At 37.8% G+C, this 15,644-nt stretch overlaps 1 protein-coding gene across 6 annotated transcripts in view; it reads left to right on the top strand.

The window, feature by feature from the left end:
- Nucleotides 1–15,644, top strand: part of TMEM117 (transmembrane protein 117) — a 460,174-nt gene that overhangs the window by 204,618 nt on the left and 239,912 nt on the right. For all 6 annotated transcript variants that reach the window (XM_054696285.1, XM_054696284.1, XM_054696283.1 and 3 more), the window contains one exon: nt 12,449–12,548. In XM_054696285.1, coding sequence (XP_054552260.1) covers nt 12,449–12,548 — 100 coding nt within the window. The remainder of the gene's footprint in view (nt 1–12,448; nt 12,549–15,644) is intronic.

The following is a 15,644-nucleotide window of genomic DNA, read 5'->3' as shown; positions in this document are numbered from 1 at the left end:
CCTCTGCTTTCTGCATTGTCTGTTTCCTTTGCCTGCTTCGTTTTCTTAAGTATTTATTTTTTCTTGTTAGAGATTTTCATCAAATACATGCTATGTCTGAAGTCTGTTCATTTTAAGAGTAGGCAATAAAAAGATGATTGGGAAGTCCCTATATAGAGACAGTTTATGGCTGTAAATCTTGTTTTTTTTTTTTTTAAGATTTATTTATTTATATAAGCACTGGGTACAGTCAGAAGGGTGGGAAGGTGAGAGAATTCACCAGAGCCAGAGAGGGGAGCAGAACAGGCAGACTGATGAAACACACTGCTGAGGAGAGCAGTGGGCATGGAAGGAGAGGTCTGTCGTGCCATATGGGACCCTCACCGGTGGCTGGGGATCGAACCGGTGCTGCAGAGGCTGCGGGCAGCTTCACAGCCCAGCGCTCAACCACTGCACCACGAGGGGGGGGGGGCCCATGGTTGTAAATCTTGAGGGGAGGGATCGCAGTTGCTGGGAAATTGCCTATTTCACTGGAGCACCCCCAAAAGCCTTTTGGGGAGGGCGGGCCTGGTTGGTTTTCTTTGAGCCAAATTTCTGTCTTCAACCTAGGCAAGCAGCATTGTGTGTAACAGGTCTCACAGTTTGATATTTAAATTTCCTTATAATTTTGAAATTCTAAATTCACTAAGGCGTCCAAGGCCCTGCTTGAGTTTCTCTAGACATCAAATGTCCATCTAGCTTAGGTGGGGTGGGAGTCATTTCCTGGCTTCATTGGCTAAAGGAGGGTACCGGGGGATCTAACTACTCATCAGGGGAGATTTCCAAATCCCATGTCCAGTTTCAGCCTTTACTAGTGATATTGGAGTGTGGTGGCTCAAAATACAGTAATGTCAGAGTGCTGGTTACTGACCTCAGAACTGGTGAGAGTGGTATAGGTTACAATAATAGAATTTGTTCTGTTCTATCAGAAACAACAACAACAACAACAACAGAATCTCCCTTGTCCTTGGCACAGATGTTCAGGTCTTGGCACACACATTGACAACCTACACACCAGTCACAGTGACTTTGTTGGATGTCAGTGACTTTGGAAACATCTTTTATATCAGTATTAACTGGGCTTCATTCCAGGGAGTGGAGAAAGAATAAAATAGCACTGTGGTAGCTGAACGTTCCAGTTCTAACAACATAAATAAAACTCTGAAAATTCATTGACTCATTTGGGAGGAACTTGATGGATCTGAAATACTCACAAGGTGGGTGGAAACATGGCTTTCTTTTTCTTTTTCTTTTTTCTTCCACAGGCCAGTGTGGTAGGGACAGTGAAGCACACAGAGCAAAAAAAGAGCATAAAATTCTTTGTAATTAAATCAAATGAAGCTGTATAATTAGTGTTATTGTGAGCAAATTTATGGAGCTATAAGAACCATCTCACTTCTAATTTGAAGAGCATTTGATAATAATTAGGCATTGTGACCATGTATTTGGCTCCTACCCAGAGGATTCCTGTCGAGGACTGGCTGAGGGTGAAAAGCATGAGCTGGTTAGCACCCCAGTCACATTTAAAACCACAAAGTATTTCAGAGACCTTTTTTATCTCTTCTTCAGAATTTCTCATGTCGTTAGCAAACTTTATTCTAAGGTTTCTGGAAACTCTCTCCAGCTCTCTAGTCTACACTAAGCAATGTCTGCTTAATCTGATATTTTTGTTACCTTCTCCTAACACATTGTAGCAGACCTATAAAAATCCTTTACCTGTCAGAAATTCAGCCTCCACTCTCTCTGAGCAACACTTTATCTGTCGTTATTTTTTTCTTTGTCAACACTTTTTATTTCTAAAGCATGTTCCCTGTAGACTAGCAAGCTAAGCGATGTAATTTCTTTATCTAGCTTTGTATCTATTAAATGCACAGATTCCCCTACTTATTGTCACTTATTTGACACACTTTGGTGGGGTGTGCCACAACTCACAGAGTAAAGACACATTCTAACAGATTTGTTTTAACTAGAACCTGTATGTATATTTTTTAGCTGAGGTGAATACTGTTCCAAACTTTAGCACACTTATGCAACTCCTAGATGTAAATATTATATTAATATTTTTAATTAAAAATTATTTTTGTGAATTATTTTATATAATTATTACATCATTTTTTATTTTTGCACAATGTATACATTTTCATTTTGGTTATATTCCCCATACATTCCCACCCCCTTTTTCTGACTCTAATCCCTCTTCTACCCTTGCTGGCCCCCCACTGTAGTGTGTCTCTGGTCTATAGTTGCTTGTTGATTTTGATTTTTTCTTTATTATACTTATTCTTTTTTCTGGTCCTTATTTAGGTTTTCTAAACTCCTGCTATGAGTGAGACCATCCTAGATTTTTCTTTTTCTTTCTGGCTTATTTCACTGAGCATGATCCCTTCCAGCTCCATCTATGTTGTTGCAAATTGCATGAGTTTATCTTTTTTGATTGCTGAGTAATATTCCATTTTGTATATATACCACATCTTCTTGATCCAGTCATCTATTTTTGGGCATTTGGGTTGTTTCCATAGCTTAGCTATTGTAAATAGTGCTGCTCTAAACATCGGGGTGCAGGTGCCCTTTTGAATTAATGTTTCTGTGTCCTTTGGGTAAATATCTAGGAGTGGAATTGCTGGATCATGTGGAAGCTCTATGTTTAGTAGGCCAAGAAATCACACAGCTTTCTATAGTGGTTGGACCATTTTGCCGTCCCACCAGCAGTGCAGGAGAGTTCCATTTTCTCCACATCCTCGCCAACATTTGTTGCTAGTTTTTTTTTTTTTTTTAATATGTGTCATTCTCACTGGTGTAAGATGGTATCTCATTATAGTTTTGATTTGCATTTCCCTGATTACAAGTGATGTTGAACATTTTTTCATATGCCTGTTGGCCAGTTGCATTTCCTCCCTGGAGAATTTACTTTTTAGTTCTTCTGCCCATTTTTGACTGGGTTATTTACTTTGTTTTTGTTGAGTCTCATCAGCTCTTTGCAGAATTTTGTGATCAGTCCTTTATCATTAGTGTTGTGTGCAAAAATTTTCTCCCAATCAGTGGGGTGTCTCTTTGTTTTGGTTACTGTCTCTTTTGCTGTACAGAAGCTCTTTAATTTGATGTAGTTCCATCTGTTTATCTTTTCCTTCACTCTCACTGCTTTGGGTGATGTGTCTTTAAAGATGTTACTGAGGTGTATGTCATGAAGCATTTTAGCTATATTTCCTTCTATATATTTTATGGTTTCAGGTCTTATGTCTAGTTCTTTAATCCATTTTGAGTTGATTTTTGTGCATGGTGTTAGGTAGTAGTCAAGCTTCATTCTTTTGCATGTAGCAACTCAGTTTTCCCACACCTATTGAACAAACTTTCTTTATTCCATTGCATATTCTTTGCTACTTTGTCAAAGTTTAGCTGATCATAGATTTGTGGGTTTATTTCTTTTTTTTTAAAGATTTATTTTATTTATACAAGAGCTGGGGTACACTCCAGATGCGAGGGAGGGTGAGAGGATTCACCGGAGACAGAGCAGGGAACAGAACAGGCAGACTGATGAAATCCACTGCTGAGGGGAGCAGCGGGTGAGGCAGGAGAGGTCTGCTCACTATGTGGGTTTCTCCAAGGCTGGTGGGGGTTGAACTGGCACTACAGAGGCTGCGGACAGATTCACAGTGCTATGCTCAACTGCCTGCACCACCAGGGAGGCCCTGTGGGTTTATTTCTGAATCTTCTATTTGGTTCCATTGGTCTGTGTGTCTGTTCTTGTTCCAATACAATGCAGTTTTGATTATTATGGCTTTGCAGTATAGCTTGAAGTCTGGGAGTGTGATACCTCCATTCCCTTCTTTTATTTTTTTTTCAGGAGAGCTTTGGCTATTCGGGGTTTTTGGTGGCTCCATATGAATTTCATCAATATTCTTCTATTCGTTTGAGGAATGTCATTGAAATTTTTATTGGAATAGCATTAAATCTGTAAATTGCTTTTGGTAGGATGGACATTTTGATACTGTTAATTCTTCCAATCCATGAGCAGGGGATGTCTTTCCATTTCTTTGTGTCTTCTTTTATTTCTTTTAATATTGTTTTATAGTTTTCTTTGTATAGGTCCTTTACCTCTTTTGTTTGGTTTATTCCCATGTATTTGATTTTTTTTTGTTTCAATAATAAAAGGGATGGTTTTCTTGATTTCTTATTCTTCAGATTTATTATTTGTGTATAGGAAGACTACTGATTTTTGCATGTTGATTTTGTATCCTGCTTCTTTTCTAAACTGGTTGATAAGTTTGATTAGTTTTTTCTGTGGAGTTTTTGGGGTTCCCTATGTATATTATCATATCATTTGTGAATAGTGATAGTCTTACTTCTTCCTTCCCTATTTGGATTCCTTGTATTTCTTTCTCTTGTCCTACCGCTCTGGCTAGGATTTCCAGTATTATATTGAAAAGTAGTGGTGAGAGTGAACATCCTTGTCTTGTTCCAGATCTTAATGGAAGTGCTTTTCAACTTTTCACCATTGAGAATGATATTGGCTATGGGTTTGTCATATATGGCCTTTATGATATTAAGGTATGTTCCTTGTATCCCGAAAATTTCAAGGGCCTTTATCATAAATGGGTGTTGTACTTTGTCGAAAGTTTTCTCAGCATCTATTTATATTATCATATAGTTTTTATATTTCTTTTTGTTGATATGTTGGATTATATTGATTGATTTTCAGATGTTAAACCATCCTTGTATCCCTGGAATAAATCCTACTTGGTTGTGGTGAATAATCTTAGGGATACATTGTTGGATTCTGTTAGCTAAAATTTTATAGAGGATTTTTGCATCAGTGTTTACCTTCACTCACACACACCCATGCAAATCAAACTTGCTTCTTAAGCTACTTTGAGCAGCATCTGGATCTTAGCCAAATTATTAAGTTATTTTATGCCTTTCTAATTAGTTTGGAAGGAAGCATCATTATGTAGGATAACTTAATGCCACGTGGGCTCAACTTACAATTCACTTTTACAATTCAGATATGTTTCATGTGGATATTTACAGACACAAAGAAACTTGGGAGGATAGCCACAAAAATTCTGTAACTTTAACATTAGTGTTGAGGCTGTAGTGTTATATAAACTTGTGAGCCTCTGAATTTTGACTGTGAAAGACAAGCAATGAATATAGTTTGGCAGTATTCATTCAAAGGACAGTGAAATTTTTTTTTCTTTTTCACAGCAATAAATTAATGTATTTTTAGTATGTAACTATTATTTGTGAAGGCAAAATAGTACACAAAGTTATGTATTATGTATAGTGTCATTGTAAAGAATTCCTTTAAAACAATTAAGATTCACTATATACCATGCAGAGGTTTTACACTATCTTTTATAAGTCAACTAACTTGTATTCAAATTAAATAAATTTGAGACATGTGACTGCAGAAATTCAAGGATTTTTTAATTCTTATATTTGTATGTTTTAACCTTTTCCTAGCTTGGCCCTGATGTCAGATATTTAACTAATCTTAATCAATTGGCTACTTAATTCATTTAGATATCTATTGCATTCCTAAATCATGTTATATACAGAACAGGAATTCCACTTGCCTATGTGAATGAAATGTCTTTACCCTTGACTCACTGTCTTGTGGGAGAGAGGGGTAGGGTGAGAAAATCATTAAACTAATTTGGGAAAATTATTTGATGTAGAAATATTGTCAAAATGTTACATTACCACTAGGAAACACATGATTTTCAAGGGTAAAGGCAGGCAATTTCTCAGGGGACAGACTGAGTTATTAATCTCAGTTTGGAGGAAAGGAGATGACATTCTAGACAAAGAGACCATTGTACACAAAGATGTCAAATACACTATAGGATAGTGGGGTTCTGGGTGAGGCAGGTTTCTTGGTGGGAGAAAGTCTGACAGAAGGTGATCATGAGAGGAAAGATGAAAGATTTTTTATGAATCTGAAAAAGAAGATGGTTTTGCAGGGGAGTCTTCATATCCATGCTGCACTCCGTGACAATGGGAACTATTATATAATTTTAGAAAGTGGGAGTAGTAGTCCAAAGGTTATAATTTTTTTGCATGCTTATTATGAAAGTGTACTAGAAGCTTTATAAACTTTATTTCATAGAATCCTCAGGAAACTCTTGTGAAGAAGGGAAAGTATTTTTATCCTCATTCTACAAAAAAGATATTGGAGAACTATTGAATTTTTGTCCCAGGTGGTTGCAAACCCAGTACTTTCTGGTCCCACAGGACCAGCTTCTCTGCTTTACCGTATCACTTTCCCAGAAGTTGCCATAGTGGCAATAAAATGATTATAATAAAGGAAAGACAATGAAATAGGAAGCTATTGCTTCAGTACAGATTCAAGATGAGTTTAAAGAGAATTAAGACATTGGTAGTAGTGGTAACAGAAAGATAGAAAACAGCACTGAGTGCCTTTCAGAAGTAACCCCAGTGATGAATCAAATCTTGACAGTAAAACAGAGGGAGGAATTGATGTTGTTCTAATCTCTGCATCTAATGCAAATTAATTTCACTGAGTGGTTTGAAGCAAGGAAGGAATGACAGAAGAATTGATGTAGGTTGGCTGTGTACAGTCAGAGTAGGTTTGTTCTATGAAAGCATCTACAGTTTTCTCATAGACCTTTTCCTTATAGAATTAAAGAATGTGAATGGCTAAAGTTGGGGAACTTGAGATGGATGTTTCTGTGAGTTTTGCTTGATTGAGCAATTTTAGCTATTCTAGTATATTGCTTTCTAAAAAAATCTTTTATTTTATCTTTTTATTTTTTTTGTAGGAGAACTGGAGTGTAGGCTAGAAGTGTGGGGTTGTGCATGAAAGGATTCACCAGAGACAGAGTGGGGAGCAGTACAGGCAGATCTACTGAAATCCACTGCTGAGGGGAGCAGCGGGAGAGACAGGAGAGGTCTGCTATGCCCTATGTGGTTCAGCTACCTGACAGGGGATCCAACTTGGGCTGTAGCGGTGATAGCTCTGACCCTTAACCCCCAGGCCACCAGGGTGGCCCCTATTCTAGGATATTTCTTTCTTTTTTTTAACTTTTATTTTTTATTTTTTAAGATTTATACAAGATTTATTTATACGGGAACCGGGGTACAGGCCAGATTCTCAGGAGGGTGAGAGGATTCACCAGAGACAGAGTGGGGAACAGAACAGGCAGACTGACAAAATATACTGCTGAGGAGAGCGCAGGCAAGACAGAAGGATCTGCACTGCCATGTGGGACCCTCGTTGGCTGGCTAGGATAGAACCGGCACTGCAGAGGCTGCGGACAGCATCACAGTGTGGCACTCAACCGCCTGCGCCACCAGGGGAGGCCCTATTCTAGGATATTTCTCATAAAGTTCTGAAGTACTTTTTATATTCTATTGAATCTCATTCTATAGCTTCATACTTTAGGTCTTGCTTAGAAGATCTATACTCATATATTGAGCTCCACCAAAGTCTTTTAGTAGTCAAGAATTTGGAATTTTGAGCACAAATACTATAATGCAGTTTTTTGGATATTAGTTACTAAATGATTGGATTATAAGCTGTTAATCACTTTATCACAAATACAAAAAGATTGAGAAGTTCATATTCTATGTCTAGCTTTAATTGCTAGAGTTTTGTAGTAAACCTTTAGAGTTTTTGCTTTAATTTCAGTGTTTAATATTGGTCTAAGCTTATGTAAGTCAGTCTCTTATTCTTGATTTATTTGAAGCCCCCAATCTTGTTTATGTTGCCCAAATATGACTGATAGAGACATCTGTGGCGTTATGAATCCACTGGCCCCAGATTTGTCTTCAGCGAAGCGTGAACCCACATTGGGTTGGTGAAGTATGTTTACTCCTCCTATAAAGTTTCAGAGATTCAACTTCTAAATTACCTATCCTTGGGTCATCCACTGATATATAAATAATAGATTGAAGTAAGCTGGAGCTTTTGTTGCACGTGACCAAGACTCTCACCTATAAGACATGTTCTTTATATTAGGGTTTTATTGATTGTTTTGCCCACTTAGAGTCTGTTTAGTTTATGGCTATTTAGCACTTAACTTTTAGTAGATAGGGTAGTCTTAGTAGCTCATGTTTTTCAGACTGTTGTGATATTTATGGACCCTATCAAGATCCTGTATATTGAGGTTTTCTCACATTTCTTGTGGATTTGACAGTTGAGATTGGGATACCGAGATAAAGTAAAAACTGAAGTTACAACATGAAAAGAAATTAATTTAGAATTTTTAAAGGAAATAGCAATGATCTATATTTACTTAAAAAGCTGGTAGTATGACAATATCTTCTAACACAAATAAAACAAGCAGATAATGGATGTATAGTTGAAATAATGAGCTAAGTCTGAACAAAACTTTAATGACGCCCTTACCAAATAAAAGTTAATTCTGAATTGCTTCCCAATGCCATTGTGCATGAAGCTCTACAATCACACATATTTTAAAGAATCCAGTGGATATTTAAACTGACTAAATGGCTGATGTCAATGCAACCTGAGCAGAAAATATTGTTAAATGTTAATGGTTGTGCAAATCAGGGAACTCGTAGGTGACATTTTTGTAATGACAGGTCTTTTTATTTGTAATTCTTTATATTTGTGCAAAGTAGCAGAAATAAGGATAACTACTAACTTTTCTACATCATCCCTCACTTTAAATCTATTAGTTATTTCTTCCGTTGTCAGTGATACCTCATCTGCATTGTTACCAGTAACACCAGTAGCCATCACAGTCACAGAATTAGAGTCAAGAGGAGGGACATTTATTACTTTGTGCTGACATATCAGTCTAGAGGAATAAAGAACAGCTATTTTGCAGTTAAGAAGATGCAAATGTAGTTGGAGAAATAAGATGGACTCAGAGAACAGTTTCAAACATCTTTAATGTTTTGGTGGAAAAAATTTTCCTGATTCAATCTCCTTTTATTAGTGTTTCTAGGATTTAATGTGTGTGTGTGTGTGTGTGTGTCTACCCACACCATACAGAAATACTTAAAATAGTTCGGGTCATTTCATTAACTCACTAAGCAAATGTTTTAATGATCACTTACTATCTGCAGGCAGTTCTGGAGGTACTGAGGAGTCAGTAGTGAAAAGGACAGACTCCTTATCCTCATGGAGCCTCTTCTCTAGTTTTAGATAACAAATAAAATTCAATTTTATTGTTTACCTTGGTTTTCAATGATTAGATTCTGTTCCTGCATGTTGTAGCAATTTTTTTAAACAAAAGATGGGTGTTATTAATAAAAATATGTAGAGGATATAGATGATATTTTGTCTTTCAGAAAAGGTTCCTTTCCTCTGTTAGGTGGGAAGAGTAGAAGCTGATCGCCTTGAAACTGGTCACAGGAGGACTGGGAAAGGACTGATACATATTTTCACTCATGATCCACCCACTTCCCATGTTCTCCAGTTTCTCATAGCCCTGTGGATTCTCTCCAAGGCCATAGCCTTTGGCAGCTTCTGAATTATAATAGTCTTGTCAGCATTGTCAAGTCGCCAAACATCTGCTACGTTTTCCTGAGGCTTTTTGCTTTGTCCTTCATTTTGGCAAATGTCTTGAAAGAGATCGTGTCCTCCCGGGCCCCTCCTTTTCACTTGTCTGTTGGCTCCTTACACTTCTGGTGTTGTCTCTCTAGCTCACTGAGACTGCCTTCTGCCCAGCTGAGGCTACGTTCTCCTCCTTCAGTCTTGCAATGCAAAATCAATAAATGTCCCCAGAGACAATATAGCTTGCTTTTCCACAGCCGTCTCCAAGCTGGTATCTTGGTCTTTCTGGCCTCATGGATTCGTCATAAATCATATGCCTTTAAGTGGATTTTGGGGTTCATTTTACTGTTTGATTTCATTATTTAGTTCTCTGCTGAGTTATTGATCTGTTGAAAGTATATCCTTTTCCTTCCTGTTTTTAGATACAGAAATGAAAGAATAATGACTTCTTCCATACATATCTATACAAACACAAGGAATGTGCCCTGAAATTTCTACCCTATTTCAAAGTATTCTAGAACTATTTGGAGAAGTGAGCAGGTAGGGATGGGGCCTTGAGGAAATTCTTTAGTATAGGAGCTGGACTTCTTCTTTGAAGGAGCTGGACCATTACCACAGCAAATACTCTATGAGGCACTGATCTCATTGCCCAAGAACTGTCCCACAATGGTAGAACACGCTGTCCAGGTTAACACGGGGGTTTTCAAGTAGACACTGCTTAGAGTAGTGAACTCCATATAAGTGGGAGATAGAGACTTAAAGGAAGCCTTGGTGAGCTGCAGCTTTTGACTGCTCTTCCAGAATTCTGAATCAGCCTCAAAGAAAATAATTCCTGATCTTCACTACCCACCAAAATACTGGGGGGCAAGGTGGGTGTTCTTTTTTTGCTATACCCCTATACTGGGGTGTAGGCCAGAGATGCAGGGGTTGAGAGGGTTCCCCAGAGACAGAGTGAAGAGCAGAACAGGTGGGTCTACTGAAATCCACTGCAAAGGGGAGCAGTGGGCAAGACAGGAGAGGTCTGCTGTGCCATGTGGGGTTAGCTCCCTGGCTGAAGATGGAACTTAAGCTGTAGGGGTGATAACACTGAGACTCAACACCTAGGCCACCAGGGAGGCCCAGTGTTCTTTTTTTAAATATGTCATTGCTTGTAGTAAGATAGTACAGCAAAGTGGTTAATTTCATAGATTGGGCAGTAAAAAAAATTTAGATTCATATCTTGTCCATTTCCTATGTGCCCGACCATGAGCAAGTTGCAGAAACTCTTTAATGTCTTAATTCCATATTTGTGAAATGGGAATAATGCTGCATTTCACTGTGCTGAGATGAAAGCTGACAGCAGCCATGATATTTAAAGTGTTATTAGTGATCTCTGACACATCGCAAATATGCGATTTATGGTAGCTATACATTTTTTGGTAATTGTGGAAATACATAAAATTGGAGACACAGAATTTTGAGATGAGATGTTAAAATATTTACCTATGCTGCCCAAGTTGGTGAATGAAGCTTATAGAAAAAAAGTAGTTAGAAGTTCATGAGTTAGTTTGGTGTTAAATAAAGCCATTTAAATACCTGTTTCTTTTATAGATAACAAACCATCTGAAAAAACTTGAGGAAAAGCTATCAATAATTGAATTAGAGCTGATTTACTGCCAAGTGACTTCAAAATTGTGCTTCTTCATAATTTTAGTAGAGACATAATAAACATTATTCTATTATATTAATGTGAATCTGGGGAGAATCAAATTTAGCTACTACTCTAAGTTGTACAGGAATTTTCATATTTAAGAAAAGGGACAAACTTTAAGAATAAAAAAAAATTGAGTGGAAAAAACAGAATTAAAAAAAGGAAGATATTTGGTTCTTAACTACTATTTATATGTTATATGGTAGTGATTGGGCAACTTAAGTGATCTCCCTTAGTCCCAGTTTTCTCAGAGAATTTGCAAGTAGTAAACATATGCTTATGATTTCCTTGACTAACAAATAGGAAAATGGAAATGAAAATGCTTAATGAACAATACACATGGTCTTGTTACTTATATTTAATTATAATTTGTATCTTTGAATTTCTTCCTGAGCTTTAAAGAATATGAATTGGTGTCACAGGAAGCAAATAAAAAAAGTGATGAAATTAAATATTCTGGTTATTGTTATATAAGTAACAATATAAGCCACATGTATTTGAATCAACCTTTACCTTGCTTCATAGTATGGGATTTTTTTTTTTTTTCAAATCTTGACTTGATTCTGAACACTATTCATATGTGTGATTTTTATTGTTGTTGTAGTATAGAAGAACTGAGGTATAGGCCAGAGGTGCAGGGGGGTGAGAGGACTCACCAGAGACAGAGTAGGGAGCAGAACAGGCAGATCTACTGAAATCCACTGCTGAGGGGAGCAGTGGGCAAAACAGGAGAGGTCTGCTGCGCCATGTGGGTCAGCTCCCTGGCCAAAGATCAGACTCAGGCCATAGAGGCAATAGTGCTGTGACTTAACTCCTAGGCCAGCAGGGAAGCCTATTCAGGTGTGATATTATATCCAAAGCCTTGCCCTGGTGCCTGATCTGACTAGGCAGAACCGAAGGAGAGTTAGCCCTTCACCAGTCAGTCTAATTCGGGAATTGATTCCACATTGCATACTTGAGTAAGCATGAAATGATGCCTTTGCTGAGTATTTCTGTTTGATTTCCCAATACCTATTGTCAAGTGTAGAGCTCAAAAACGAAATGCAAATGGTAACTGGTATAACCATAATAAGCCCTTAAATCTAATCGGAATTGATCCAGGCACCCCCAGAGCTCTTCCTGGCCTTTCAGGTTTGTAAGCATAGGTCAAGTTTGTTGAAAAGGGGACAGAGTCCCTCTGCGTGTTGCTGAATTAGAAGGCTTTATTTAAATGGTGCTCTGAATCTGGACAACCTCTTGTGTGTTTGTTTTCACAGAGCATATATCATCACGGACTATATGGGCATCCGAAACGAAAGTTTCATGAAACTAGCTGCGGTGGGAACCTGGATGGGGGACTTTGTCACTGCTTGGATGGTAAACAATTTTAACTTCATCTATTTTGGAAGACATATTTAGAATGTTGACTAGATAGACACTTCTTTTGATGGTTTTGTCATTACCTTTCTTTTGAAGTGAAAGAATTCATGGGCATAGATAAATCCACAGGTTATATGCAATACGTGTTTGCCCCCCCCCAAAAAAATCAATGCAATTATAATGTTAAAGATGACTGCCAAACTGTATTGATTCATAAAATACCTATATGTATGTGTACAGATACATGTATAAAATATCTACATATGTTTGTATGTGTGGGCATATAAAATATATGTAATAATGAAATTAACAGAACATTCATCCCTGTGAAGTTCTAAACAATTCAGTAAAGATTGATTTTTGATACAGGTGCTTTCCAGGTAGGAATGTTGGCTAGCCTGCCTTAGAAAACCATATGAAAAATTCTTTAAGAACTTCTAAAATAGCTTTCTATATTTGTCTGCTTTATTGAACCTGCAAACTTAGTGGTAATTAAGATTTTTGAGAGTTGTTCATTTTCATCTCTTTTGTGCATTATTACTAGCCTTTATTATTTTAAGCCTGCAACAAATAGAGACACAATATTTCATACTGGCTCATCTGTTAAGAGACATTTCACTTTTTAACCACTATTGGGTTAATTAAATACAGTGTGTAGCTAGAGGGGTCTAGTTCCTATAAGCTTGTAAGAGACTATCTGGGTACACAACATAGGACATTCATAAATATGGAGAACTTTAATTCACCGATACCTTTCATAGGTACAACTAAGCTTAGTTAGCTTTATCCATCCATTCACTGGAAGATGAGGAGACCTACAAAAAAGAAACGATACCCAGCCTCACTTGGCAAACACTTGCCCAGAAGATGTGTTCCCATTATCTCAGGTGTTGTCACAACAGTTGCTGCCAATTCTATTGCTACAACTTGCTTCTTTTCTAGAACAAGTGTGTGCAGGGAGCAGGACTCAGTTTTACCCTATTTACTACCATTGTATTCATCCTGTGAGAGGCAACCATGAAGGGTTCACATAACCTATTTTTTTATTTTCCTGTAGAGAAACTGGGGTGCAGGCCAGAGGTGAGAAATGGGTGGTGAGATGATTCACCAGAGACAAAGTGGGGAGCAGAACAGGCAGATCTACTGAAATCCACTGCTGAGGGGAGCAGCAGGAGAGACAGGAGAGGTCTGTTACACCATTTGGGTCATCAACTCCCAGGCCAGAGATCGAACTCAGGCATGCTGAGACTTAACCCTTAGGCCACCATGGAGGCCCTTGCTTAATCTGTTTGAGCTTCCTTTCACTTCTGTTTAATTTTGGGTTGTTAACAGAACAAATTGCTAAATATATCCCATTCCATGAGTTTGAAAATCTAAATTTGAAAAGTGATTCATTTTATTTGTAATCACTAGAAATACCTGCTAAAATAAACCAGACATTGAGACCAGGATGCTTAGTGTCAAAAATTTCTACTTCCACTGGGAAAAATATTTAGAAGGAAATATATGAACTTCAACATTTAATTTCCTGCAACTTTGAGGTAACACTTTTTGAAAAATTTCTGCAGTAATTGTGGATTCTTATTTTGACTCCATTTGGTCAGGAATTTGCTTGATAAAATGCAAAAGAGAACTGGACTGAAAGTTCAGAAATTCAGGTATTTCTCACCTTGTGCCTGTCATTTGATGTTCCACAAATAATATATCATCCTCTGAGTCTCGCTTTGCGTATTTCTTTAAAGGACTGAGTTCCTAATGTTACTACCATTAAAATTATTAAATAAAATTTTAAACTTTAAAATCATACATTTTGGGGCCTCCCCTGGTGGGGCAGTGATTGAGCACTGGGCTGCGAAGCTGCCCGCAGCCTCTGCAGTGCTGGTTCGATCCCCCCCGCACCAGCGAGGGTCCCACATGGTGCGCAGACCTCTCCTGCCACACCCGCTGCTTCCCTCAGCAGTGTATTTCGTCAGTCTACCTGTTCTGTTCCCTGCTGTGGTCTGGTGAATTCTCTCACCCTCCCTCGCTTCTGGCTATACCCAGTGCTTGTATAAATAAATAAATAAATCTTAAGGGGGGAAAAAAAAAACTTTAAAAAAATAAATTAAAAAAATCATACATTTTTAATAAAATGAAAAAATAAGCAGGTTTGGGTAATAAGATTCAAAGAAGTGATAGACATTTGACATAAAATATTATGAATGCATTCGATAAAAGTTTTATAATCTGTTGTTTATTCTGCAAAAGTTAAAATGATGATAATAATGAGAAGAATGGGGGCCCTCCCTGGTGGCCTAGATGTATGTCTCAGTACTCTAAACACTATCGACTGTGTTTGATCCCCAGCCAGGGGGCTGACCAACATAGGGTGGATCAGACCTCTCCTGTGTCGCCCGCTGCTCCTCTCAGCAGTATATTTCAATAGATCCTCCTGTTGTGCTCCCCACTTTGTCTCTGGTGCATCCTCTCACCCTGCACCTCTGGTCTACACCCCAGTTCTTCTATGCAAAAATAAATAAATAAAATATTTTAAAATTAAGAAGACTGTGACAAGACTTAAAATATTGACATGTAAGGTGGACATAGTGCTTTATCGTTCATTATTTTGGAACCATAAACCATTGGCTGGGGCCAGTCCCTTGAAGTGGTGGTCAGTGGTTCAGATCTAGGAAGTGACTACTTCCTGACCCCTCTATGGAGGCCCATGAGCAGGAGCACCTTACCGTATTCCATCTTAATCCATCTTAATCCAAACTTCAGGAAACTGAAGTTTCCTCCCAATTATCCATTTTAAAATAGACTGAGATAATATGGTGTCCTGCTTTCTGACTTCTACCTCAGTCTGATTCTGATAAAAGGCAGGGGAAAAATAACAAACAAAGCCTAGAGCTTCCTCTGTAGTTTGCAGGCTCACACCATCCATCTGATACATGAATCATTTTCTTATCTGTGATGACGTCATTATTTGTGATCTCATTCATCCAACTCCTTCCCAGGCTTTCCCTTAATGTTTCATTCATATGTGTGTGTGTGTGTATCTTTCTGTTTCTAATATATGTGTATGTATGTCCAATATATAAGTATGTATGTTTA

This window comes from Talpa occidentalis, unplaced genomic scaffold, assembly GCF_014898055.3.
Source record: "Talpa occidentalis isolate TD23 unplaced genomic scaffold, MPIMG_talOcc4v2.1 talOcc4.16, whole genome shotgun sequence".
NCBI lineage: Eukaryota > Metazoa > Chordata > Mammalia > Eulipotyphla > Talpidae > Talpa > Talpa occidentalis.
This window is presented reverse-complemented; position numbering and strand designations above follow the sequence as displayed.